Raw genomic sequence first — 27,188 nt, forward strand, 5'->3', positions numbered from 1 at the left:
AGTCTCTTGCATCGAAAGGAGTAAATCAATCGCAGTATCTGCCGTGTTGATGATAAACAAGCGTCTGTTTAGACAAGAGAACTCAAGACCTCAATTTCAGCCACTAATGAATGATTCACTTTCTTTCTTTTCCCAGCTGAGGTGACGAGTTGTGGTGTTTTGTGTTTGGCTCTTGTGTGAAGCGGTTTTGTTTGCATTCATTGTGTAGCACAGCCAGCGGCAGCAGCGAACCTGTCATTTAAGGAACCTTGATTATTTTAAAACCACTTCACTTGGATTTCTCTCTGGAAAACAGTGTTATTTTTTTTGTTTTTTTGTTGTTTTACAGCACTGATAAAACTGATACTTACGATCAAGCGCCTTTCTCCCTCGATCTCTCTTCACCTCCTTTTACTCCCTTCACCCAATCGCCTCCTCTCGACTCCTACCTGATGATTACAGAGGTAATTGCCCGGCTCACACAAATCTCCAAGCTCGGGCTAATTACATTCTTCTCAACCGATCAACCCCCCCATCTCCCTCTCTCTCTCTCTTTTCCCTTTTTCCTCTACATCAGGTGCTCCTTTCTTTTCCGGAGGTATAACCGCCTCAGTTAGCATGATTCACACCATGTTAGAGTTTTTCTAAACCGTGCAGGTGCTGAGAGACACCCTTCAGTTTGTGCACCAGCACACAAGCACAAAGTGAAACCTGGTTCTCCGATGTGCAAATAGCTGCACACAGACAAACAGCTGCTTGTGATGGATTTCCTGCCCCTACCTAGCTGCACACAATGAGGCAAATCACTTTCAAATTGATTTATTTTGCCTTTGCTTACCTTAAAGTGACATTATGAGAGGGTTACTGTATGCACGCGTGCTGCAGTTCCAATCTGCAGTGAAAGGGCTTCTACGCTGATTATTTTCTCCCTCTTTGCCAACCTAAGACATTATTGAGATAAGTGCATTGCTATTCCCGAAGATTGATTGCAAAGCCCAAATGATGGGCTTTTATCCTAAGTTGAAAGCTACAGCAGAGATGAGAACATAAACGTCACAGGGTTTCTCCGTGCCCTCCCTGCTCATGAGGCTTCCCCTTCCTGCAGCCTGCAGCAGATATGATTGCAGATTTATGGTGCAGATTGTCTTCTTAATCTAGTTGTCTTTATCTACGCTTCCTCCAGCCAACCTCCACCACGTCCCCCCCGCTGGCTGTTTGTCCAGAGGGTTATAACCCCAGATAGACGAGAGGCAAAGCAGGAACGTGAGACTATTTCTCCTGGCGTCTGTGTTTTTCAGAGAGGGAAAATATTTGCTCACGCTGTGTGAGAATGTGAAAAATCTGCTAGTGTTTTGTATGCTTAATGTGTGTGCTTATGTGTGATGCCCGGAAACCAACAGTGCGTGTGTGAGTGTTTTTCTTTCCGTTCAGCTGTCTATCAGCTCCCCTCATTCATCCGGAGCTAACCCAGTCATCTCAGCTCTATTGGGATTCACAGACCCTCACGTTCAGTATATTCAGAGTCAGTTTTTGTGGCCCAAAGCCTCTGTCAAGACCAGTGTGAGAGACCTTGTCTGAAAAATTGGCTTTTCTTGCAGAAGCAGGGATGGATATGAGCAGAAATAATGCATGAGATTGGAATGGGCAATGTTAATGTTCAGAGCTTCACAGGGCTGTGGAAGTTTGGCCAGATTTACCTTTCGAAACCAGAACATGGAAGAAGTTCAGTAAAGCAGAGCTGAGCCTTTTGGAAACAAGGGAGAAAGTATTTTTGCTTTTAAAAGAATTAAGGGATAAACAGATTTTTTAAACACACACTTCTTCATTCAGTTGATCACATTAAAGACTGGATGTAATGTCTCTCTTTAGTATGAAGTGCACTCTGGAACAAGAACCTAGGACATCTGGAGAGAGCAAGGTTAACGCCCGATCTCTCCTTGCTATAGAACGTGAAAAAACATTTCTGGATCACTCAATTTATCCAGATCTGCTCCATAATTTGACATTGGTTCAGTAGATATTGGGTAATCCTGCCGACAGTCAGATTAAAACATAGGCTCCTTGGCAAACTTACAGTACATGCCTGAATTTGCATATCACATAACCGTTTGCGCACACTGGTCATGCACATGGTGGTGTAAACAGGAAGCAGATTATTTACTCTGCAGTTGGTTGCTAAAATTAAAGAGATAACTAATGAGAAACAACAGAGAGTTAGAGCAGGGATTTCTTTGTTTGGACAGACACTGCATGAGGTGGAACTGTTAATGACAATAAGTCACAACTCAGCCCCAGAGTTTTAGAAGTGAAATGGGACCAGTAACATTTCCTCATCACACCATCTTAAGTGCTCGGAAACTCTGTGGACGGCAGGGATGCATTTAAAAAATGAATTGTACAAGTCTGGATGAAGCCTAATATTTTGTTTGAATAAACACTTCTCTGAAACAACTACTTACAAAACATCAATTCAAAAACTATAGTAAATATATGTTGCCCTATTTAACAGATTGATGCTTCTAGTTGTTGTTATCACTGCTTTGCATTATCCGCCAGCATTTGTCATAAATGATCTTACTTCATCTTTCGTTTCCAAGCAGTAAATTAAAAGCAGTAATTAAACTTGTTTTTTTTAAGGCGGCTCTCAGCCACTGTTGGATAGTAACCAAGTAGATAATGGCCTGGTTAGTGATGTGGTGCTTTGCAGCTTAGCTGTTATATAAACCGTGGACAGTGAAGGATTTGGCTTTGTAAAGTGAAAAGTGTTGTTTGTCACTTGGTCGAAAGCTCTTTTGTCAAGTGGGGGGGAGATTAATAAACACTCTGCACCTTCCTGTTGGTGTTTGTTTGCCAACATCCATCATGTCTGCCTTTTCTGTGTGTGTGTGTGTGTGTGTGTGTGTGTGTGTGTGTGTGTGTGTGTGTCTGATAATGCATGACTTGTTGCTGGATAAATGTGTGAGTCTGTGAATGAGCTGAGTGTTTGATTTGATGTTAATCTAAGAGGAATGCTGGTGACACAGCGGTGAGTGACGCAGTCAGGTCTCTGTTTTCTGTCCCTGTATCTGTAAGGCTCTTTACGACACACTGGACTAAACATCCTCTCCAATACACTGTCAGTACATTAGTTCACTGGGACACAGCTACATTCCGGTATTCTGCATTGTTTGCTTTAGTAATCTTATCAGTTCTTCAGGTTCTAAACTTTCTCCATCACATTTAGTCTAAGTTGTGACAGTGTGGCAGAGGAGGCATGTTAACACAGTAGGTTTTTATCTCTCCTGCTAAGTCTCAGATACATTTATCTTCCCCTGATTCACTGATGAATGAAAGCAGCTGCATCACAGGATGATACTGAATGATTAAATCTCTCCATGCTGGAAGCTTTCACCTTTTCTTCAAGAATAACAATGAAATACAAAATATGAATAATCTTTGTATCATGCCATCACACAAAAAAGTTATTTTTTAGTTTTTAAACAAGCTACATCTGCCGTGAAATACCATTGTGTGTACTTACAAATATATTATAGTGTTATAAACTAAAACCAGTTGATAGTTTATATACAGCTAGTTAATACTAAATATGGGAATGTAATGTTAATCCATTTAGATTTTTCTCTTTCATTTGTGTCCTCCTGTAGGGAATGGGAAAGCACAAACACACACACACACACACACACACACACACACACACACACACATGTCACAGATACAGAAGCATACAGCAGTATTTGAGAATAGCTAATAGAAGTGATATAAGGGCACATGATTTGTTGAATGAATGATTCTCTCGTATTTATGCAGGTCTAAGGACACAAGTTCACATGTTTTCTCTCATTGAATGTGAGGATTTTTATCTTCTCAGATGTAGACACAACCAAAAGGTGTCTCTCAGGGGATGTGGATTAAATGTGTGTGTGTCTGTGTGTGTGTAAAGGGTCAGACCGTAGTGCACACTTCATTAGCGAGGCCTCTCAACAAATTGGTTGTGTCCAACCAGTCGTTGAACTCAGTTCAACAATCTGAAGGGAATAAGTGGCCTTTAAGGAGAGCATCAAAGACATGAGGAGTCTCATGAATCCTCTCATCACTCTGCCGTCTGCTCCTGCCGAACATAATGAGTCATAAATTCAGATCTAATTTCGTTAACCCCAGTGTTTGATGGAGACGTCCTGTGTTTCATTAAAATGCCTTTTCTTGGTATTGAGGAAATGTTATTTTGTGTAGTTCTCTATCTACTATTCTATTTTTTGGTAAAATAGAAACGTTTCGAAATGGAATATGACAAAAGGATTCACAAAGGCAATTTCCTATAAGTGTAAAAATACTTGGCAATTAAAATAATTCTGATTCTGATTCACCAGCTTTCTGGCCCTTTGTTTACTGACAACAAGAATGAAAAGGCTGTTATATTTTGTTTTACCATTTTTATCGATTCACACAGCAAAAAGCAAAAAGCTCACAGTTACATTCTGAAGCCTTTCAAGGGACTGAAGCGGGCCCCACACAAAAGGGCCAATCAGAGCCCTGTGTCGAACCAAACCAAAGCATCAGTGTTGTTTCAGTCTCCTGTGCACGACCAGTCAGAGTATTTAAGTTATCACAATATTGACGTTGTCCTGGACTTTCGTAATCAACTGCTCAGGCTTCAGGCCTTTATCTACTATACCTAAACATTTCACTGGACTTGATCATGCTTTATTAATTTGAAGAGGACCATTGGTTTCATATAGAAGGAGGCACATGCACTTAAATACCTTAACATGAACACTTGTGTCAAAACACAGAATGGTGACTCTTGGATTACAACAAACAGAGAGGGAGCTTCAGTCTTTTCTCACGGCGCCATTACACCACTAGATCGTTTCATTAAAAATTGCCGTTGGCTGCTATTTTTACAATTTCATACAAATATGATCTTCAAAGTCGACTTAATCTACTTCACTATGTCTGTGTGCTTCAACTGAGAAAATAGGAGAGTGGTAAAATAAAAAGCAGTGAAATGACAAATGGGAGAGAGTATAACAAATCAAAGTTAAACATTTTTTAATCCATCTAAATTATTTAACTCCTCTATTAATTATGTATGCATTAATTTTTAACTTTCCCTCCAGAATACCAGTTAATAAAAAGAAGATTGAAAACTTATCACCAGTAACATTTCCTTTTCCCCTGACTTGAGGGCGGACGGCTCATAATACAGTTTGATTCAGGAGAAAACCATTTTCATTCCTGTCTGGCTGCAGTGGTGGAGTTTTAGTTTCTTACATGTGATAATTCTCAAATCAGGACATGTCTTTTTATGAGTTTTTCATTGGTTTCTACCTGAAATTTGGAAATTTGCTATGATTTACCAGGGACATTAATGAGTGCTGAAATACTGAAATGTCCACATATGACGCTTGCAGAGAGAACTGAATAAATGTTTATGAGGAAAAAAGGCGGAGGTTGCATGGTCCTCTGTGTGTGTGTGTGTGTGTGTGTGTGTGTGTGTGTGTGTCTGGTGTGATGATGAGCTTGTGTGAAGTGGCCCATTGCCAAATACAGTGTACTCTGATGTCCTTGTTTGTCCAGGGGTTGAGGACAGACCAGCGATGACCTCACTCACCACACTGCAACACTTTTCAGGCTTTATTGATCTATCCATGTGGTTGTGTGTTCTTGTTGTGTGTGTGTGAGGGGGGGGGGGGGGACAAGGACAAGGACAGGGACAACTACATTACCAAAGTCCCATCCCTTTGTTTAGAATTACTCATTTATCCACAAGGACACATCTGTTTCATGATGAAAATATCAAGGTAATTCAGCTTTACAGGATCGGACACTCTGTATAACACAAAGCTTTGGTTTGTGTCGCGTTACACCTGCCCCCCCCATTGTCACTGTGACACGCAGGCAGCCGTAGTTGGCTATCACCATGTCTGGATTACTGCAGTAATAATCTCTGATTTGACTCCCACAGCATTATGCACTATCTGTTATTACATTCTGGCTCAGAGTCAAAGACATAATCTAATTGAAAGCTAAATTTTGTGTGTGTGTGTGTGTGTGTGTGTGTGTGTGTGTGTGTGTGTGTGTGTGTGTGTGTGTGTGTGTGTGTGTGTGTGTGTGTGTGTGTGTGTGTGTGTGTGTGTGTGTGTGTGTGTGTGTGTGTGTGTGACCACAATCACCTATGCCATTTTCCGCTTCAGGGATATGACTACCTTTACATTAAGTACATTTTATGGCGATGTCTGTTATGTTGTGTTTATCTCAGTGACCTTCACATCTGTTTTTCTACGTTTCCAATTTGACACGTACACACACACACACACACGAGTCAGCCATGAAAAGACAAACAAATGTGATGCTTTTTCAGTTAAAATTACAAAAAAAACTTTTATTTTTGGGATAAAGCTTTCATACAATGTCTAAACATTTAGTTTTAGACTACACTACAAATACAATAGTGTCACCATCTTCAGAGGACATAATATTGGCCCGACTTCAAACCACTGAGATGTACAATAATCGCCTCTGCAGGGACAAGAAGGCTCTTCAGAAACAAATCAGTGACCTTGAACATAAACGTTGGTCCTCTGACAACCAAGACTCGGACCTGGAAGAAATCGACCTTTACAATGAAATCGAATGACTCTGAATAAAGAAAAACTATCTATACACATCTTGAAATAGCAGCATAGAAGCATGAACCCTGAACCTTAAAACCTTGGTATCAGCAAACCCCTCTAAGCAAAGAAATGAATAATAGCTGAGGAAGTCAACACAGATCAAAGAGCAGAAGCAGGAGAGGGAGACCCTGTTTCCAGTCATTCCTGAGGTCTCAGGTTCTAACAGAGGTGAAGGAGAAAACAACCTTGCATAAGGACAAACAAGCCTGAAAATAGCTTGAATTGGTGGTTGTACGTCAAGACCTCTTAGATGAAGGAGGAAGATCGCTCGAAGGCTTGGACGAGCTCTTGAAGGAGAGAGATTAGCACCATTCTTTAATAAAGGACTTTGATAGGAAATTATGTAAATTGAGTTATAAATCTCAAATAGTGGTTGAAAGAGGAGGAGAATAAGGTAGTTTGCAAGACATTTAAAAAATCGTTGTTGATCGTTGTTGAAGACATAAGGCTGTGGTGAGTGAAATTGTTTCCATAGTCCACAAGTCCTCCCAGTTGATCCCACTTCATCCATCACCCCTTTCTGACCTGCGTGACTGCTGTCACACATCTTGTTGTTTCCTTTTCTCTTATGATTTCCTCAATCTTGAGTTTTGGTCATTTTAGTTCTGCTCCCCAACAAGAAGTGAGTTTCTTGTGGTACAGAACCAAACATATTTGCAGGATCCATGCAGGCAACTTGTGCAGGAAGGATGTTCACTCTTTGGCAGTATTTCCGCGATATCATATATTTTCTGCAAATCATTTTCTTCAGAGACTTGTCCTTGTCAAACTACATCGTGTGAAGTCATCAATCTACCTCTCTGTTATCGTCTTTGGCTGAAAATGGCAATAAATCAGTATTTCACCTTCATGTGTCTTGTGTCAGGTCTGTTGTGTTTCTCGCGTCTGTTTATTTATTTGAGAACATGTTTTCCTTTTTATTTATGTTTGCAGCAGTACTTCTAGAAATGATTGAACAATAATAAAAACCCACAAACAATGGCTGCCTTATACTTATATGTTTATTATTCTTTATACAAAAGTGTAATGAAGACACACAAATATACACAGAAACTTTAATTCTGATATATATCTCTAATGGTAAACCAGACCAGATCATATCTCTGGCTATATGTTGATAAATGTGCATTTCGATTTTGTAGATTTGCTTTTGGCGCCAAATGTCATAATGTGTTTATTTTGTTATCTTTTATCAGTTTTAGGAATGAATTCACACATCTAATGTCCATTCTTTGGTATTGTCTGGTACCGCTGTATCTCTCCTTTCTCCATCTGCCTGTGTTACTTGTTCCAGTAGTTCATTCATCTTACGCGCCCTCGAGTCTCCGGCTGTAATTGTGTTTATGAGTCGCTCCCCGTGGTGACTCACCTTTTAAAAGCACAAGAAGAGTTTTTTTGTACACATTTCAATTGTCCCAGATTGGTTGTTATTGTTCAGACATTTGACTTTGCTGCTCCCAGTGGGGCTGTGTAAGTTCTGTAAGAATCCATGTTGAAATTGATCGCAGGACACAACACAGGACAATAGGGTTTGTGGCTAAACTGAAGAAGTTTTAAGTGTTGCACCACAGTTGCATCTATAGATTGGGAGAACGTTGTATTTGTAACTGGAGAGCAGTTTTCTAACCCTTGATTAGTTCCAGGGTTAGTGAGGCCTGTCCTGTACTAATGCCCATGCATTGGAGTTGCATTGTGTACGTCAATAGGAAAGAGGAGGCAGAGTACTTTCCTTAAGCATTGCATTGATAGCTAGTGTGGTAGCTTCACAGGAAAACTCAGCATGAGACAGTGAATGTTGTCGTTATGATGATCGCGTCGTCACTGCCACCATGAACTGTAAACGCAAACATGTGTATCCAGGGTCAGCCTCTTGCAGTGAAAACACAGTACATAGTACACATAGTACACATGGTACACTATTTTCATTTCAAAAGAGTCAGCCACACACAATAAAAGCATCAGCAGGAGAGTGCTCAAGAAATTACTGAGTCAATATGGCACGAGGTAGATTGGAAGGCTTGATGAGCATTTACCAAAGGGTCAGTTATTCCTCAGTCATATGTTCAGTTTCACTTGAAACTCCATGACACATTGAAACTAAAACTACTCCCCACACTATTTTACTTTGCCTTAAAGCTTATAAAACTCTGCAGTCAACTCTGTAGACAACTCCACTGTAGAAATGCTCTGTCACTTTAAGGAAACCAACATTGGATCTGACAGCAAGGAGTTTACTCTGTGTCACACACAAGGTTCCTCTCTGCCTCTGTCTCCTATGGACCTGTGGCGGCTATGGAATGCATATTTTAATCTCTGGGATTATATAACACAGCGCGTTAGGGATTATTCTCCAGCAGGGACACACGTTATAGGGGATGGAGTGTTATATGGAGGTATATGGTCACTGCAGTGAAATCAGGGGCGTGATTTGTGTGCGACGCTAGAGATGCAGACATTGTTTATTTTGTTTTATGGTTTTAACTCTTGATTTCCCTGCCTCCTAGAGTAACTCAGTGTGCTCCATTTGCAGGGTGTAATTTTAGTTGCCATATGGAAACACATAATGTCAGTTCATGTAGAGTGCAAGTTGTGCTGGAACATATGGTGCAAGGACAAGAGGGTGTCGTGGAGCGAGTGGAAGATAAACAGAGAGAAGGATATATACAAATGTTCTCTCTGTGTTTATGGTTTCCCCGTGTGAGTTGATGGAGTGACAGGAGCTCTACAGATCCTCGGTGAGGTCAATTAGTGCAGTTGGGTAGTTTTGTGCCAGGCCACTGGACTTTGATAACGCATTAAGATTTCTGTAATTTCAAATATTCAGTGTGTCTAAAGTCTGATAGAGCTGCTTCACTTGGCTGGCTTCGATAATCTAGTCCTACAAAGAAGAACACAGGGATATGATCTGGGAGCTGTGTCAGTGTTTCCAGCTTTTTATGCAAATGTGAACTAGGTGTTGCTTTGTGGCGATTTTAATTTCAGATTAAATGTGTTACTCCTGATTTCACACACTGATAAAACAGTGAGTACCTCAAGTTTTAAGGTAATTCACAACTTTGCAGGCTTGATTGTTTTTGCAAGACTGGACTTAAAATAAATAGTTATTATTAGAGCTTGATAGATTTAGTTTTTTGGGGACCGATGCCAAAACCATTAGTAGGCACTCAGCAGTAAAGAAAAGCTTAAATTATTCCTAAAATGTCCTCATCAAACACTTGTGACTGGGGCTTGATAAGTTTAACCATCAACTTGATTATATGTATCTAGAGATAAAAAGAATAACTAAATAGAACCAAATCTACATCTTGAATTAAGAAAATAAACATATTTGTATCTAAAACGTAGTTAAGGTGGTTAATGGGCATTTAACCATAAGGCCCATAAGGTAACCCTTCCCCTTCCCCATGAACTTGCATTTAGATCTGTCTGATGAGCCTCCCTGCACCATTCAATTTTTTTCAAAGCAGATTTCTAAAACTGTCTGTTCATGTTCTATAATGTGTTGCTCAAATCTATTTGTCATTTGAAGCCTAAAACCGAGGGCGGACAGTAGTACGGTCATTAGTGAGTCCATTAAATCCCTAATTATGCGACACTGCAGCAGCGTGTATACGTTCCAGGAAGCTCCCGTTTTCACCATAAATGAATTTGCTTCCATTTGACCTCCTCTCCCTCTGAACCTATTGTCCTCGTCTGATGATTAATGGTCTGAGTCATGGAAAGAAACTATTAATTGGCCATTTCTACTTTTTCTACTTTTTGCATATTTGGTGATTATATAGTAAATCATAACAATTCACATTTCACCTTGACAACAAAAGACGAGTTGCATGCTTAACTGTATGAAGTGTAGCAACCATGGGCTGTTTAGACAAGCTGCAGTCCAGCACTGATGGGCAGGTGAAGGCTAAGTTATTTGATAACCTCATTTATTTGGAAATTATACTATTTTCCTAAATAAAAATAAATGTTTGCATGAAAAGCCTGTGTTTAATGAAGTACATCCTTCAAGTTGCAAATGCTGATACTGATTTTACTTGTTTTTCTCACAACATCCACACACATATTCAATATCTGCACTGTGGTTTTTATTTTTCTTAGTATATTAATGTAATTTCTTTGAGACGGTGAGAAAAAAGTTAATATATACAAGGACTGTTGTTAACTGCAACTTTATTTTCTTTATGATTTTGATGTTAAAGCTGATATTTACCCAAATTCGACATCTTCTTGCACACTGTCTTTGAAAGAGCAAATCAATAATTGAATCATGTTGTACAAATAATTTATTTTACTGCAATGGTTGAGATTAAGGTTAAATGAATTAAGTTGATATTTCTGTTGCAAAGTCAAGCCCAACCCAACTAGATGCTCTCAGTTTCCTTCTGTGCTCCAGCGGGTGTTTCCCCACTGTAGCTACATAACTCTGTCACATTAGGATTAGATCACGCTGTTAGGACCGAGACCAAAACCCCCCCGCACATACCCAGAGTTACACAGGTGTTCTAGTCTGATACTCCTGTGACGCAGGGCTGGCGTTCGTCATGCTGTCAGGCTGCTTGTGTGCAGACTGACTTCGCTCCACTAAGCTGTTGTCTCTGTTTTATTTCTCTGCAGAACAAATGACTTCCCAGAACTAACAAATTGCTTACTGGGATTAAATGAAATGTAGTTTGGATTTGGAAAAGGATTTAGATTTTTTTTTTTTTTTTTTGCAGACAGCCGGAAAACAAACACATGCACACTTGCTCATTAGCACAACCACATTCAAGCTGATTAGCTTAGGAACTGTGGTCAAAACCAATACATCTCTATGTGGTCAGGCAGCTAACACGATAAGGCACCAGAGTCACCACCCAAAAAGAACATGATGTTAATGATTGATGAGGATTTCAATTGTATTCATTAGGATCTTTCTGCCATTTTAAGCTTTAGTCTCACGGACATTCTAGCTTTACGTTGTTCTACAAATGAAATGAAGCCCTTTAGCTTGTGTTGTCCAGGTTGAGGTGCGTCACATCTACTGAAGCTGCCAGTAAACACTTCGTTCAACTCACTCCCACAAAGTGCATGGAGCCAAACTCTGTGTATTGTAGTTCACTTTGAAGAAACCTGCACTGTCTGCTCATGTTTACACACCTGCCTGTCAGTAATATGGCAACTTTGTATTTGAGCAAAAAAGGAGAATATACAGCATCTACTCTGGAGGTCGCACATTTGATTTATTTACCTGTTGAACCAAACTTCAATTTTACACAACTGCATCAAAACCTGTAAAAATAATGTCATTGCCTTGAGCTGGCTACTGGGGAGGTCAAGTTTTAACTTCTGGTTTATGTAAATGCTACACAATGGGTTATTATATATATATTTCAGCACATCATTAGTTCATTTGTTTGTTATTTGTATCTCCCCACTCAAGCACTGCACTGATATTTGCTGAGTTAATTAAGCGAATCCTCCAAGATAATGACTTGTTTTGACTCTTAGTGTTTTACTATGAACTCGTTATAATCAACTCTTGCTCTTTTGAAATGTATGACTTTATTTGTTATGTTTATCTGTATACATTTGTATATCCTTCACACTTTTATTGTTCAACTAACGAAAACATATGCATCAGTTTAAAAGGTAAAGTTTGAGGTTGGGTGAATAGTCAAACAATAGTAAATAAATGACAGGGCCTAATCATTGCAGCCTCATTTTGCATTAGCAGTAATGTTTTCGACACATATCTTTTCTGAATGTGCCAACCATTTAATTAATATGTTTGTGCTTAAAGCGTAGAGATTTTTTTCTTCTTTTGCCTCATCTTGCGGATTTGATTGGCAGACTTTGACACGAGTGGGCTGCATTGAGCCAACCACTGATCTTTTTTAAGGTTACTTCTGTCCCCCGCCATCTTTGTCACATCTGTCATTTGCAGCCTCCCACGGCCGAGGCTTTGTTCGGAGCAGATATCGGAACTTTTGAAGGAGTTACCGATATTGTTCCGAGAGTGCGCTCACTTGCACGGAGGCAGCGTTTGTAATTTTAATGAGAGCCATCAGCAGCAGCCTGAACCTGCTGCAGCTCTTCCCACCCAAAGCTGAATGGCCACCGACGCTCGGTGTGGGCGTCACATTAACATTTTTATTTACATACACAGCTCACATTCCACAGCAACACAACAGACACTTTAACACAAGAGAATATATTTGTCAATGTACCACAATGCTAGTAAATTGCCATAACCTTCCGTCCTTAATGTTTTTTATTGATAATCTTCGGGGCTGTATCATTCTTTGTTGGACTCTGCACAAACCCTGTCTCCGTTTTCAGTGACAAAGAAACAAGTGGAAAAACTGTCACGTTCTGAATAATCAATGGCGAACAGCTCAGAGAGTTGTTTCATCGCTGTTGTTGATGATGAGAAGACATCTCCAGATTAAATCGCGCCTCCTGCCTCCGTGCTTCCACCAATATGTCTTGTCAAAATGGAGATGTCCCTGGACCCCAGTGTTTTATTGACGGGCGTGCCGCAGTCACACATCATGGTCCAGACTGCAGAATATGTGGCAGCACGGCTTAACTGAGTCATCGTGTTTTTACAGGCCTTGTTCCTCTTATCAGCCCAAAACCTGTGTGTGTGTGTGTGTGTGTGTGTGTGTGTGTGTGTGTGTGTGTGTGTGTGTGTGCGTGTGCGTGTGCGTGTGCGTGTGCGTGTGTGCGTGTGTACGTGTGTGTGTACGTGTGTGTGTACGTGTGTGTGTACGTGTGTGTGTACGTGTGTGTGTGTGTGTATTCCCTGAAAGCATGCTAATCTCCCCGGGTGATTGCATTGACCCCAGGCCATTGATTACACACCATCAAGGCTAAATGTCATTGGAACACAGGCGGTGACCATTTTTTGCATCCTGGCAGTTCTCTCATTCCCCCCCTGCTCAACGAGCCCCATTTACTGCCCCCCCCAGTTGCTTTCTGCTGTGTGAGGAATGGGCTCCGACTGTTGCTGCGGCTTCTCAAGGCAGACCTGCTTTTATGATGAGATAAATCAGAATGGGATACATTTCATTTTTAAGGTTGTTTTTTTTTCCAAGTGGGTTTGATGTGGACTTTTAAAATAATGTTTTTTGCCTGAGTGACAAAGCAATTGTTCGTGGAAGGAACAAGCTGTTGCTACGTGACCTTTTTTTTATGCCGTTTAATTTCCCATTTTTTTCTCCCCATGTTCACTTCTGGCTGTCACAACAGCTGTCGAGAGGTGGAGCGTTGTGCAGACGCACTTTACTCTGCGGGCCAGCTCCAGTTTGACACCAGGTCATTTCAGTCTTTTCATTTTTTTTTTTTTTAAATTCCTATTCCTCTCCCTGAGCAGGTCGGCCAAGGCCAAACGACTGGACGCAATAAGAATAAGAGGAGGAAAATGCTCTCAACCTGAATTGCAGCTCTAATCTCCTCTGTGCGCTCCCCCCCGCTCAGCCCCACGAGGGAAAACAAATAAATCTTTCATCTTCAGATAGAGCCAGACAGCTGGGGGCTCATTTCTTTGCCACGCTCGGCCACTGGTCTGCTAAACCCTGCGACCACTGGAATGTGTTTGTTTAGTTGGGAAGGTGACTTCCATGAGGCAATATTACAGCTAGCTGGTTATTCATGTTCTTTTATGTTTCATATATAATTAAAAAACAAATGTATTCAAAGGTCTATTTGCGATTCTGTTTTTAAAGCACACTGAACTAGAATGGCGCTGAGTAGAGTGCGTACCTCTAACAATGCCCAAGCTCCACCAAATTTCACAAACTCATAGATATCAAGATCCATGAATTACTCTCCGGACCCATATTACATCTTTTCCCGAGATTCGTGGTCATCCCACCTGTAGTTTTTGCATAATCTTGCTTACAATCAAACCAACTACTAAAAACATTACCTCCCTGTCAGAGGTAAAAAGTCCGAAACGAACATTTCAATCAGAATAAAGAAATGTGCATTATATCAGTCTTCCGGTTCTCATGCTCTTGTAAATGCTCTTTTCTAACCTCTAATCAGGAGGTTATTTGTGGCGTTTTTTACTCCATTGAACGCCGTTATATTGGAGTTCCTGCAGGTCAAGCTTTCAGCTGACCCGAGCCGTCAGTGAAATATCGAGCCGTCAAAGAGCAAATACATTGAAGCACATATCAAAGGCTTCAGCGATAGGGGCTGGTCAGCTGTCGCCTCTGTAATACTCTGTCACCACCTTGGAAAGGTTGCCAGCGTAATGCAGAGACATCCATACTCAAACCTGTCTTTAGACTTATGGATTAATATTAGGAAAATCAATGTATTAAAGTGGCACAGTTGATTGCAGCTTTTAGGGAGGAAACCCACATCCTTCCTGCTTAACTTTGGCTGCTTATATTCCATCCGGAATAGCACACATTTTGTTGTTCTAATTTAATTTAAAGCAAAACTACTTGTATTTCTTATCTTTCAGAGACAACTGTGACTGTGGTCGGCTTAAATTTAGTGTGGTTTCAACTATGCACAAATAGAAATGCCTATTTACCACATTTCTGCTGTGGTGTGGTTCAGTATGTTTCAAGCCTTTGCTCTGTAGCCGTAATTTGAGGTTTTTCTTGTCACAGTAGCAGTAATATGTGGCTGGTTTGAACCATACGTCATGTAGAGCTCAGGACTGTCAACCCAGCTTCATGTGTATGTATGAGCAATATTCTCAGAGTGGAACCCGAGCAACGTCTCTTTCATGGCAATACTTTCTACATACGATACAGTTCATATCGTCTGTTTCTCTTCTGTTCATATTTGAGCTTCTCTACAGTATCAGTGCCACATAACCTTTTCTCCTTCATGATTGTTTTCTAAATGTTTTTTCATTTCAAGCACTGGTGCAGTGATTATCTAAACCTGCCTGTTTGGAATGAGCTGTTTTCTTGCAGCTCTCTGTAAAAGTCACCTGCAGTAATTCAGCCATGATGAGTGAAAGACCTGCTGCTGGATTCAATCTGCAGAATCCTGAAGCTGCGCCAACGCTGCTGCACAAAGAGCTGTTCACGTGTTACTTTCAAAATTCAGTGGAGCTAGATCTATAGTTGAAGTAATTTTTCAATCAAAAAAATACCAAACTTTACATTTCTTGTTTAAAATGCCAGTATTGTTGGTTTTTCCTGTTTGATATAAATATAAATTAAAAACCTTTTGGTTCGTGTCTGAAATTCGAACACTAAGTCACCTTGGTTTTAATTTGTCATCATTTTCTGACCAATTAAGCGATAATAAACTAGTCCCTTTAATATTGATATAATCTTCTCTTCTCAACAGTTTGTGTTATTAATGGCCCCCTTTTTCTGTTCTGTCGAGCCATGAGATCTAACTCCTTTGGCTTTCTGAACTGTCGAGGCGGAATTCCTTCTGATGACCTTGTTATGAAAGATTGAACCCTTTTGTCCTGTGTTCAGACTGAGGAGTTGATAATGGAGGGGAGAGAGAAAATGACTTCAGCACCAGATCAAGTGTTTGGTCACAGCCAATCACACGGCTGTTGCTCCTCTGCCCTGCCAGCTCTATCTCTAGCTTAGAGGGAATTTTTCAGCTGGCTCCGAGCCCAGGAGTTACTTTGGGCCTGACCCGTTCTATTAACACAGCGTGTCGCCTCCCATGCTAATGACAGCAGGTGAAATGAGCCAATTCTGTTTTGGGTTCCAGCGACACTGATTTATGGAAAGGACTTCACGCTGGCTGACATCATCACACAAGTCTTTCCCTTTGGTTTTAAAAGGAAAACAGAACTGATGTTTGAATCGTTGCATCCTGCAGTTTAAGAAGGGATTTAAGGAAAACAGAAAATCTTTCAAACACTACTTCATTCTCTCTATAAAGCCGCTCTGGATGCTCTGCATGAAGTAAATTATCTTTTGAACGAACGTCAAAAATTTATTGGGCATTCAGTTTAGTCTATTGTTGGATAAACAAAAGCAACGAGCCTGCGACAAAGCTTCTCTCCAGAAACACTCAGCAGGGATCAACATTTTATTCAATACATGTGCTAATGTCATTAAATGTTGGCTTTAAAAATAAGCTCGGCACACCAGCACTACTGTGCAACAAGATGTAAAGTCAAAGCAAATGACCAACAACAAAAAAATCGACATTGTTTGTTGGATTATAGACGAGTGGCTTTGTTCAAGGAGTGTCTTTCCTTTCTCAAATATTAGCAGGGAAGCTCACTGGCACACAGCTGCTCTTAATAACCATTATTAGCGCCAACGGAATCACATGTGCAGTGATTCTAGACTCGCAGCTTCCAGGTCGTCCATTCACTTCCTTGTGATTCTTAAGATAGCAGCTCAAGAGAGACATCGGCATGTGAAGCAGCTGCTGTCATACACAAGGAAACATTGGGATCAGAACTACCTCAAATGACAGACGCCATCTTTGAAATAAATTCATTAAGTAAGTAAGTTTGGTCCATGCCCCACCCACCAACATGGTGAAGACAGGGTGTATGACCTCCTTTACAGCCAGCGTCCAGCCTCCCTAACCCTAAACATAATTCCTGCCAATATTCATGGTTCCCAGAGGATGAACCCCACTGACTCTCAGGATCCCCTGAATCTTCTTGTAGTGACACCATGAAGTTGACATTTTTCTACTTTTCTTGAAATATTTTACAACCATGGATTACCATGAAAATCAGACATTCTAGCAGAGGATGAGTTGTCGAAATGTTTCCTCCCTGAGATGTTTTGATTATTCAAATACCAGTAAGTGATTTTGTCCACTGTGGTGACACCTCAGGGCTGCGGGCTTGGATCCAGACTCTCTGTACTTAAACCTCTCACTAGACTTTTCTGCATCAATATGGAAATTATGACTGTGTGGCTCTTTTATAGAAGCAGTCTGGAAGAAATTACTTTCAGCATTTCCCGCCTGATATTATTGCAAAGCAGACAGTGTGTCAGAGGTTCGCAGTGAAGCCTTGCAGCCAAATAGACACAAGTTACACTTCTGTCCCATATTTTTGAGGACCTCCTTTACCGTTCAAATTGATATATAAGTCTGGTCTTGTACACGTTTTATCTGCTAACATAGGGTGAATGTTTCAGTGCTGTCCACATGGCACGTTAAAGCCCCAGTCACAACTTTGGCCATTAAAATAAATGCATTCATGTTCGTATCAAGACCTTTTTTCCTCAACCCGTTGCATAGAAACGTTTTGGATCCTCCACTTGGTAGAATTGATGCTTCTGTCAGGGAATGTAATCAATGAGAGCACCTGAAACCTTCTACTCTCCCACCTCTCTGCTTAATAATTCAGCATCCAGCACAGCCTCTGTGGGCATTGACTGTGAAAGGGAGCGCATGACCTCCAGCTCAGCAGCAGGTGGTATTCTGCTCGGGGGTGGCACTGTGCACAAATTGATGATAACTTGCTTTTTCTCTTTTGTGCTATTTCGGTCAGTCATTTGCTATATGGCTTTGGTGAATGTGAAGAAAGAGAAATTACTGAAGGCATGAATCTATACCCACAGGCATATTAACATTGAGCAAATATAACACAGGGAAGATGGTGCTTTATTTATTTAATGCTAAATCACTCAAATGTTCAATTTATTGAGTATGACTGAATAAATGTGCACCACAATGAATGCAAAAATGTTCACGGCAAACATATATTAATATCTGTTAAAGCAAATGTTTCAAGTTTCCTTCACAAGACTAGCAGCTACTTGTAAATGCCACCTTGAAAGTGATGAAAACTTTATAAAGCCCTTAACTGTCTTTAGAAATATCTGTTGGAGCTGCTCACAATTTACATACATTGAATCTGAACCAGTCGAGGACAGACCCAGTGACGCTGACCCGCACGCAGGCTATAAATGTCAAAGTTCACATAGTAGGAGAATCTGGAACTGTAATATCAAATGTATGTTACAATTTTAATAGAATAGACATGCAAATGAGTGAAGTGTCTGCAGAAATTGAAGGTGGCAGATTTTAAAATCTTTGACATCAGTGCAACTAATGACATCAGTGATGGCTTCATTCCTATAAGTGTCCAATTAGTGCTGGAGCAGGACACCAGAGCTCAGGAGGTGGAATTCTGTGGTTGACAGACTGTTTCCTATAGGGACGGCCGATACAGGAGAGTCTGAAATCAATCAACCAAACACTCCTATTTGAGCTTAAATTAACTAGAAGGAAAACATATATGTATGTAGCTGATTTTAAAGCAACGAGGCAGTAATACAAAATATTTAATCTAATTTATTTACAAGGACAACATTTATTAGTCTGGCAAATGTTCAACTGAGATGTTTTGAATCCAATGATGACAACAAGATGCCAGAAACAAATGGAAAAGGAAACAAAGAAAAAGGAGACAACATAGACTCACCAGAATCCACTATTCAGCTCGTGTAACCATGCATGTAACACAAAGCAACAAGCAATACAGTTTACAACACATGTGCAGACATGCAGAGCAGCAACGCACCATGAATGAAGTATGAAATACAATATTGAGCTACATAATATGTTAAAAGATGCAGTAAAATGTTAGTTAAATGGTTATATCATACATCTAACACCTAATCCACGCAACACAGCTGTAGACAATAGAGGGTAGATGCCACTCTGCAGACAAAGAACTGGTAAATTGGACATTGGACAAGTAAACATCACGTCTAACCAGCAATAACAAGAATTAAAAAAATATCCCAGCAAACACATTTTTTGAATATAGTGAACATTTTAGTTTTCTGCTCCTCACTTCCTTACTTTCACATCTTGATTTATCTCTTATTGTAATTGCCTGTTTGTGTGTTGTGGTCTCACTTTGTAATTAAGCCTGAAAGGACAAGTTTTAGTTGTTTTTTTCAATCTCACCTCATGCAGCAGAAACCCAGACCAGATTAATTGAATATCAGTGGCAATAATTTCATCATGTCGAGATGGCAGGGCAGTAATTGCATTCATCAACTGACCGTTGAATCCCTGTTTTAGATTGAGATGTCTGGTGAAGCAGTTGGAGAGAGGAGAGGCTTCCCTCGCTGACCTCAAGAAAAACCTGGAGTATGCGGCGGCGGTGCTGGAATCCGTTTACGTCGAGGAGACAAGGTAAGAACACAAACAAGACAAAAGCTCTCTGCAGTGTATTAACCAGGTCTATTCACCGAGAACAACAGAACAGCACTGATGAAGGCCAGACTCTGGATAATGGAGGACTGTCATTAGTGTGGCAATTGACCTGTGTCGTAATTCTTTGTTTCATTTCAACCATTTAATGTGAGCTCTTCTACACACTGCGGCTACACTTACTTACACTGATCATTCATATTGTGACTGAGTATAAATATATATATCCTCCCTCATTTGATGTTTGGTGGAAAACGCTGTCTAACACGTAGGTACTCATCAAACCATTCAGTTTTACCTTTAACTTGTCACCCATATATACTGTGTAACAGGGTTTTTGATCTTGTAGCTGATGATTCAATGTCAATACATGGATTCAGGTCCAGCGTATGAATAGGCTTATGGAATTATGTAAGCCTCTCGTCATCGAGATCTCGCCAGATTAGGGCCAGCGGTGGCATGACCACTCCAGGACGCAGGATGATGAACTCTCCGGGGCAGAATCCATGTAGCGCCATGATTATCAGTGTGATGTGAATGCTTTTCTCTTTGCCATAAGAACATGTATTCAGTTCAGTGGGTGGAGACCAACAGGCTTTGCTCTTTATCCCTCGTACATGTCAACACAACAGGGTGGCTGTGGAGAATTATATCACGTAGTTGGATTTGAATCATGCTGTTTCAAGAGGCCTGGGATGTTTTGATGTTACATAAGAGGTGTTATTATTTGGCGGACAGCTCTGGGTTTTAAGTTTGATCCCCTCTGAAAGTAAACCTGGTGTAAACTATAAATATGTTAGTAAGCCTGTGGTCTTTTTTCCTTTCCTTTATTTCTTTTTCCATTTGTTTCTGTCCTTTTTCCACTCTCTCGCTTGTCCCTTGTGTCCAGACGCTTGGTGGACACAGAGGATGAGCTCAGCGACATCCAGTCGGAGTCGGTGCCCTCAGAAGTGCGGGACTGGCTGGCCTCCACCTTCACTCGCCAGATGGGCCTGATGCTGCGACGCAATGAAGAAAAGCCGCGCTTCCGCAGCATCGTCCACGCCGTCCAGGCTGGAATATTTGTTGAGAGGTGTGTGTGATGCACAAGAGCACAGACCTCACTGGCATGCAGTTAGAAGTCAAACAGATTATCACCTCTTTATATTTCCTTCTCTGAGGTTGCGGATCTATCATTGATCAAAACAAACCAGAGTAGCCAGGAGCAACTTAAAGCAATTCTATCAACAGCTTTAGTTTGGTGTTGCATAAGAAATGGACATTCACCCTGCCCTTGTGGGTTTTGAGGCTTTTGCTGCACGTACATTTTACATTACTGACATTTCTTGCTTTTGATGAATTTCAGCTTTATATGAAAATTGTAAAATACATTGGGGCTTGAAAAGTGCTTGATTTAGATCATCCATCACACATTATATCTGCATTATAAACCGTATATATATATATATTATTAACTTTAACCAATTTTGCTAGGTAAAAATTCAAGGTTATTGTTGATTGGTTTTGCATACATATTAAGAAATATTTCAAAATTCCAACACCCACGTTTCTTTTAAAAAACAAGGCTACGGCCCTTTTAAAAGTTCAGTCTGCTGCAAATATATCTGCATGACTCAATCACCTGAGTCGACCATATATCATTACGGCCTCGGCAAGCCTGGCTAAGCACAATCATTTACAGAGTTACATCAGCTCCCTCTCCGAGGCTGTGCTTTATCACACACTAACATGCATTTGTTGCTGTAATCAGGGGCAAAGCAAGACTCCTATAGCACCGAGAGGGCAGAGCCTCCTCACAGGTCCCCTCTGATGAAGTCCTTTTAATATTTACAATGGTATATAATGCCTAAATATAGGCAAGCATACCATAAAACCACTTTGTTAGACAAAATTGTTCTGAAAATGAAAAGGGGTTGTTTCAGCACCAAGGACAGAGATTGACTTTTGACAGTTCAGCACCACAGCAGATAGACAGCGACAGTCAAATAAACATAAAATATCAGTTTACAGCACCACAACATTCATAGGAGTTTGAGTTGAGACATAGAAATGATAATGACTATATGGCAGATTCTAATACATAGCCTACCGTCTACAACACCACAGACACAGCCTGAGATACAATACATGTACAATAAAAATCAAAATAACAAAACGTTCTTAGTATTAACTTTATATCTATAGTGTGTTGATATTCTAAAAAGAAATTATGGCTGTTAACTCAACAGTTTATCCTTTGCTCATCCTGGTGTCAACCTATTGATTATCCACTCCGCTATCAATGAAGGGATGCGCCCCTACTCAGCCTGGACCCTGGGGCAGTACCACTCTCTGCCACTAGGGTCGCTCTGAATGTTTTCTGAATTTAAAATGAAGATTAACTGGAAATGAAAATGAAAAGATGGCCAGTAGATAGTTAGATGCATTTTTGGAAACTATTCCAAGACTTTTAATTTCTAAATGATAGCATTCATCAAAAAAACGTATTGCGATGTTTAGCAATGCACATGACCTTCCAGATAATTCTAAATGCTTCACTAAGTCTCTTGGGGAATTACTCAGCCTGTTTTTGCATTTGTGATTAAATTAATCTACATTTCAATCCCTTGTTTTTAATAAAGCTTTAAACATTTAGCATGTGACAAAAATACAGACTTTTCCTAATGTACCCGTCTTTTAAAAAACAGAGTCACACTGTGTGTTGTGTTGGTTTGAAGGTTATAGTGAGTCTTGGTGGGGAAGCTTCCAGGCTGTGCTTTGGGACCGGAGTTGTAACCTCTGGTGTTTACACTCAGCGGTGCGTTTCATTTGATGTTTTTATCTCATCCGAACAGGATGTACCGACGTACCTCCAATATGGTGGGACTCAGCTACCCCCCTTCTGTCATATCTGTGCTTAAGGTATTAACATGTGCACACACTCTTGAGCAGAAGCAAGCAGATAGGAAAAACTACTTTAAGCTCACAAAGACACACACACACCCATACAATAACTGATCCGTGATGGGGCATAATTTCCATAAGGCCCTTGTGGCATTGCTCTCTTCACTTGTTGTTGTGGGTCTATTACATATTGATATGTTCATCTGAGTCTCCTTCAGTTAGTACAGGGTGACCTTCCTTATCAGTGAAGGTTGTTGGGACTTTTATCAACCTGAAATAAATACCTGTAGACAAAACTCAGGGCTTAAGATATGTACTGAAAACTGTATATTTGAATATTTTTATTTACAGTAATAACTGAGTAACTGTGAGTTTAACTGAATAGTTTAGATGAAAGTACGTGTCAAAGAGTATCAGATGAAAAACAAGGTTCACGTAGCATGTCTGTTTTTGTTGTTATGCAATTTTAATGGAAAGCACAACAACATATATAGATTTTTTTTCGTAACTTCATTGTTTTACCAGTTATATTGTCTAAGGAGAAACATGACATTGTATATTTTTTTCTCTCCCCTGCACAGAATGTTGACAAGTGGTCGTTTGACGTTTTCGCTCTAAATGAGGCCAGCGGGGATCACGCACTTAAATTCATATTCTACGAGTTACTCACGAGATACGACCTCATTAGCCGCTTCAAGGTAAAGTCACGAGGATAATAAAGCGCCACGGTCACTGGGGTACTTGTGTTCATGTCATTAAAATAAGGAGAAACTAGAAAATATGTAGTAAGGACGATGACCCTGCACCAGGTCTGATTTAATGGAAGTCAGATAACTCACCTCTCCTTCTCTCTCAAGAGTTGGACGATGCATTGACAATGACAACCCAAGGGGAGGTTGATCATATTTAATCTCATACTGGTGAAGCTCATTTACCACAACACTTGAAGGGCCAGCATCTGAGGCAAAACGACACGGGCAATGATGCAGACCTGAGCTGCTAGAGATTGTGACCTGGAGCAGCTTAAATAACGATCCATGATTTAATGACATCAAATTCAGAATCCTAGGAAGTGAAATGACATGTGGTCATGTTCAAATCTGCTTGTAGAGCTAATTTCCTGTTCATTTGTTCCATCATCAGATCCCGATCTCTGCAGTGGTGTCATTCGTGGAGGCCCTGGAAGTGGGATACAGCAAACATAAAAACCCCTACCACAACCTGATGCACGCCGCTGACGTCACGCAGACTGTACATTACTTGCTACTCAAGACTGGCATGGTGGTGAGTGCTGCAGGAGCCCATTAGACGACTCATTGTTATCAGCATCCACTCTAAAGAAACAAGAGGAACAGGCTGTTTTAGTTCCGAGAAAATAGGCTCACTGAGTTGAAGCTTAGTCTGTGGAATCAGGGGGATCTGATCCACGTGCTACTGCAGAACATCTCTGTCAGCTGATGGATGCGAGCTTGACTGCAGCGTTACTCGACCTGCAGCTTCTCTACATGACTTAATTTTTGCTTTGGATATGAACAAAATATTCTATCCTAAAAATCAAAAACTCAAGACACCAAAGAAAAAAATGTCATAATTCAATCCCAGTTTTGCTCAGAGCAGATTTTTGAACATCAACCCACATCTGTCAAAATGTCACACATGTTAATAGTCACTCTCTCGACATTTGAAATCAAATATTTTCTGTTGCTGCGACATTGCTTCACTCCGACCCTTTGTATTTCATCTTGCGTTTGTTCTCCTTTAATCTGCTGACCTATATTTCACAGCTTTGCTCCGAAGTGGCTTCAGGGAAGTTATGATGCTGCATTTATTCCAAAAAACAAACATAAAAAAACCTGCTGAGCTCAAACTCCCCAGCCAGCCGTGCAGCCGGCCGCCCCCGTTCCCAGTGTTTTTATTTCATCACCTTAATAAGGTGGCTGCGACAGCTGTCGACATGGTGTGTTGCTTTGGCCAGAGCCTCCTGAAGGAAACCACATTACTGCCACGACCACAGACTCCCGGGAGAGCTGCAGACTAAGATCTATCATTTTGCAGCTCCTCCAGACTCCATTAAATCAACGATCAACAGGTCATTCATAAAGAAGGCCCGTGAGGGAACATACTGGGGGATGGATCAGGCATCTTGCGCCCATCACCCCCGTTCTTAATGAGTCTGCCTTCCCCCACTGTTGATTAGTCACCAGTATCGACTGTGCTAAATCCCCACTCTGTGGACGTGAGTGCACTCAGAACAGGAACATCTCCGAGGAAAATGCCCACTCACAGGTGTGAGGATGCTGCTGACATCACAGGTTCAACATGTAGCATTCATTTCTATATTTCTGAGCATGTTGACGTACGAAGTAACAGGAAGTTTCACTGCTTATTTTCTTACAATTTAAGAATTAAAGAGCATCTGTCGTTTACTGCACTGAACTCACATTTAAATTGTTTTAATCTTTTGGCTCTATTTGGTTTTTGAGGCACTTGATTAAAAAGAGCTATGCAAATTAAGTTTAATCTATCAGCAGAATATTAGCCAAAAGGCAAAACCTGGTTCCAATATTCTCTGTCGAACTGATGCAAACTGGTTTTTAGCCATTGGTTAGGAAAAATCTGCATGGGTTTTGAGAAGAAATAACTATCGTCTTACATTTTGTAGTCCAACAAATCCCTGAAAAATCATGAAAAATATTAGATGCATAAATAGTTGTTGCCCTATATGTATTTTTCATCAAACTTGCTGCAAGAACATTTTCTAAAAATATAAAGCTATATCTTCAACAGTCTGTGACGACTTTCACATTAAAATCTGCTAGCACCCAAAAAGGTTTAACCTGAAATAGGACACTATGAAGGGATTTGTTATCTTACTTGTGACAGCACTAACTTATAGTGCGCCTGACTTTCATTTATTTTTGGTAACAGTGACAAAGCGAACAGAGACGTGAGAGGGAGAAGACGGACGAGTGTTGAAGCGACAGTTTCAAATGTGACTCTCAGTCGAGCTCGTCTTATCTAAAGTTTCCTTTCTGATTTTCTGACCTTTCCTCCGTCTCCTCCTCCCCATTTGTTTCCTCTCATCCCCGACTTTAATATGTATCTCATGCCAAATACTTTCCCTCCTCATCCTATATCACTTTTCACCCCCACATCTTCATGGCATGATGAACCATTTCCTGCGTTCCCCCCCTTTTTTTCCATTCACTGGCTTCTCATTTCTCTCCTGTAATTTCTGGCCATTCTTTTCTCTTGTCTCCATTACTTTCCGTTCCCTCTTTCCCGTCCGTGTCTCTGTCTTTTCCATCTCATTGCCTCCCCCTCCTCAACACCCTTCTCTCTTCTCCATGCTCCTCTTTATATCCTTCCCCTTATCTTCACCTTGCCATTGCCCCCCCCCCTTCCTCCTCTTCTCTATCTCTGCCTGCAGCATTGGTTGACTGAGCTGGAGATCTTTGCCATGATCTTTGCGGCGGCAGTGCACGACTACGAGCACACGGGGACCACAAACAACTTCCACATTCAGACAAGGTAATGGATCATAAAATCAAAAATGCATGGCACTGACTCAGCCGATCAATGTTTTCATTTACAGCATGGGGCCTTTATATTCACACTGAGATCGCCTGCCGTGCAGTAATGAGGCCGGGACAGGACCAGAGTCCATATGAACTCAAAACCTCCGGCAGAAAAGGAAGAAAAACTCTTCTCTGCGACTCAAACTTGACCTTGTCCTTGATAAGAACTTGAAAAGATAAAGAAAGATAACTCAATGGGTCATACATTTTATTATATTTTCTTATTAAGGAAGTTTATAACCTATTAATTTGTATTTCCTTAATCCTATGAATAAAACGTAGTGTTTTTTGCTTCTTTTTATTTGTTTTCCTCCTTATAATTGAATATTAAAACAGTATTCTCACATTTTGCATTTTGTTGGAACTTAACCCTGCTACCTGCAAATTTAAATAAATAAAATGACCCAATGAACAAAAGACAATGAGAAACATATTTATAATAAAGTAAAGCATTTGACTGACAAAAAATAAGAAGTATTAATATCCAGTGGTCTGTTCTTGCCTGTGATGGTTTAAGGCTGTCCTCCCAATATGAACGGTTTGCTTTCATCTTTTGATTGACAGGTCGGACACAGCGATCCTCTATAACGACCGTGCAGTGTTGGAGAGTCACCACGTCAGCGCAGCGTACCGCCTCCTGCAGGATGATGACGAGATGAACATCCTCTACAACCTGTCCAAGGACGACTGGAGGTCAGAGAGACACGCACTTGAGCCGATGAAAGAGCTGAGAGACAGTAAAAGGGCTATAAAGAGAAATCACACAAAACAATGTATAAATCAACTCACGTGTTTCAAGAATAAGAACCTTTGGAGTCAAAATCTGGACATTTGTAAACTTAGTGTTATGTGTGATATTAAATTAAAGGAGACATATTCTGGTGTAAGAAGGGACTTGTCATTCACTCTTGCGACTCCCAAAATGAGTTGGCTTCCATCATCTGTGGGTTTGAAG

General features: G+C 40.6%; 1 protein-coding gene across 1 annotated transcript in view; it reads left to right on the forward strand.

The window, feature by feature from the left end:
* pde1cb (phosphodiesterase 1C, calmodulin-dependent b) overlaps positions 1-27,188 on the forward strand; it is a 75,929-nt gene that overhangs the window by 39,265 nt on the left and 9,476 nt on the right. The window contains exons 5-11 of the mRNA XM_061084334.1: positions 19,641-19,754; positions 20,662-20,844; positions 22,607-22,673; positions 23,237-23,353; positions 23,799-23,939; positions 26,086-26,186; positions 26,798-26,926. Coding sequence (XP_060940317.1) covers positions 19,641-19,754; positions 20,662-20,844; positions 22,607-22,673; positions 23,237-23,353; positions 23,799-23,939; positions 26,086-26,186; positions 26,798-26,926 — 852 coding nt within the window. The remainder of the gene's footprint in view (positions 1-19,640; positions 19,755-20,661; positions 20,845-22,606; positions 22,674-23,236; positions 23,354-23,798; positions 23,940-26,085; positions 26,187-26,797; positions 26,927-27,188) is intronic.

This window comes from Limanda limanda, chromosome 13, assembly GCF_963576545.1.
Source record: "Limanda limanda chromosome 13, fLimLim1.1, whole genome shotgun sequence".
Taxonomy (NCBI): domain Eukaryota; kingdom Metazoa; phylum Chordata; class Actinopteri; order Pleuronectiformes; family Pleuronectidae; genus Limanda; species Limanda limanda.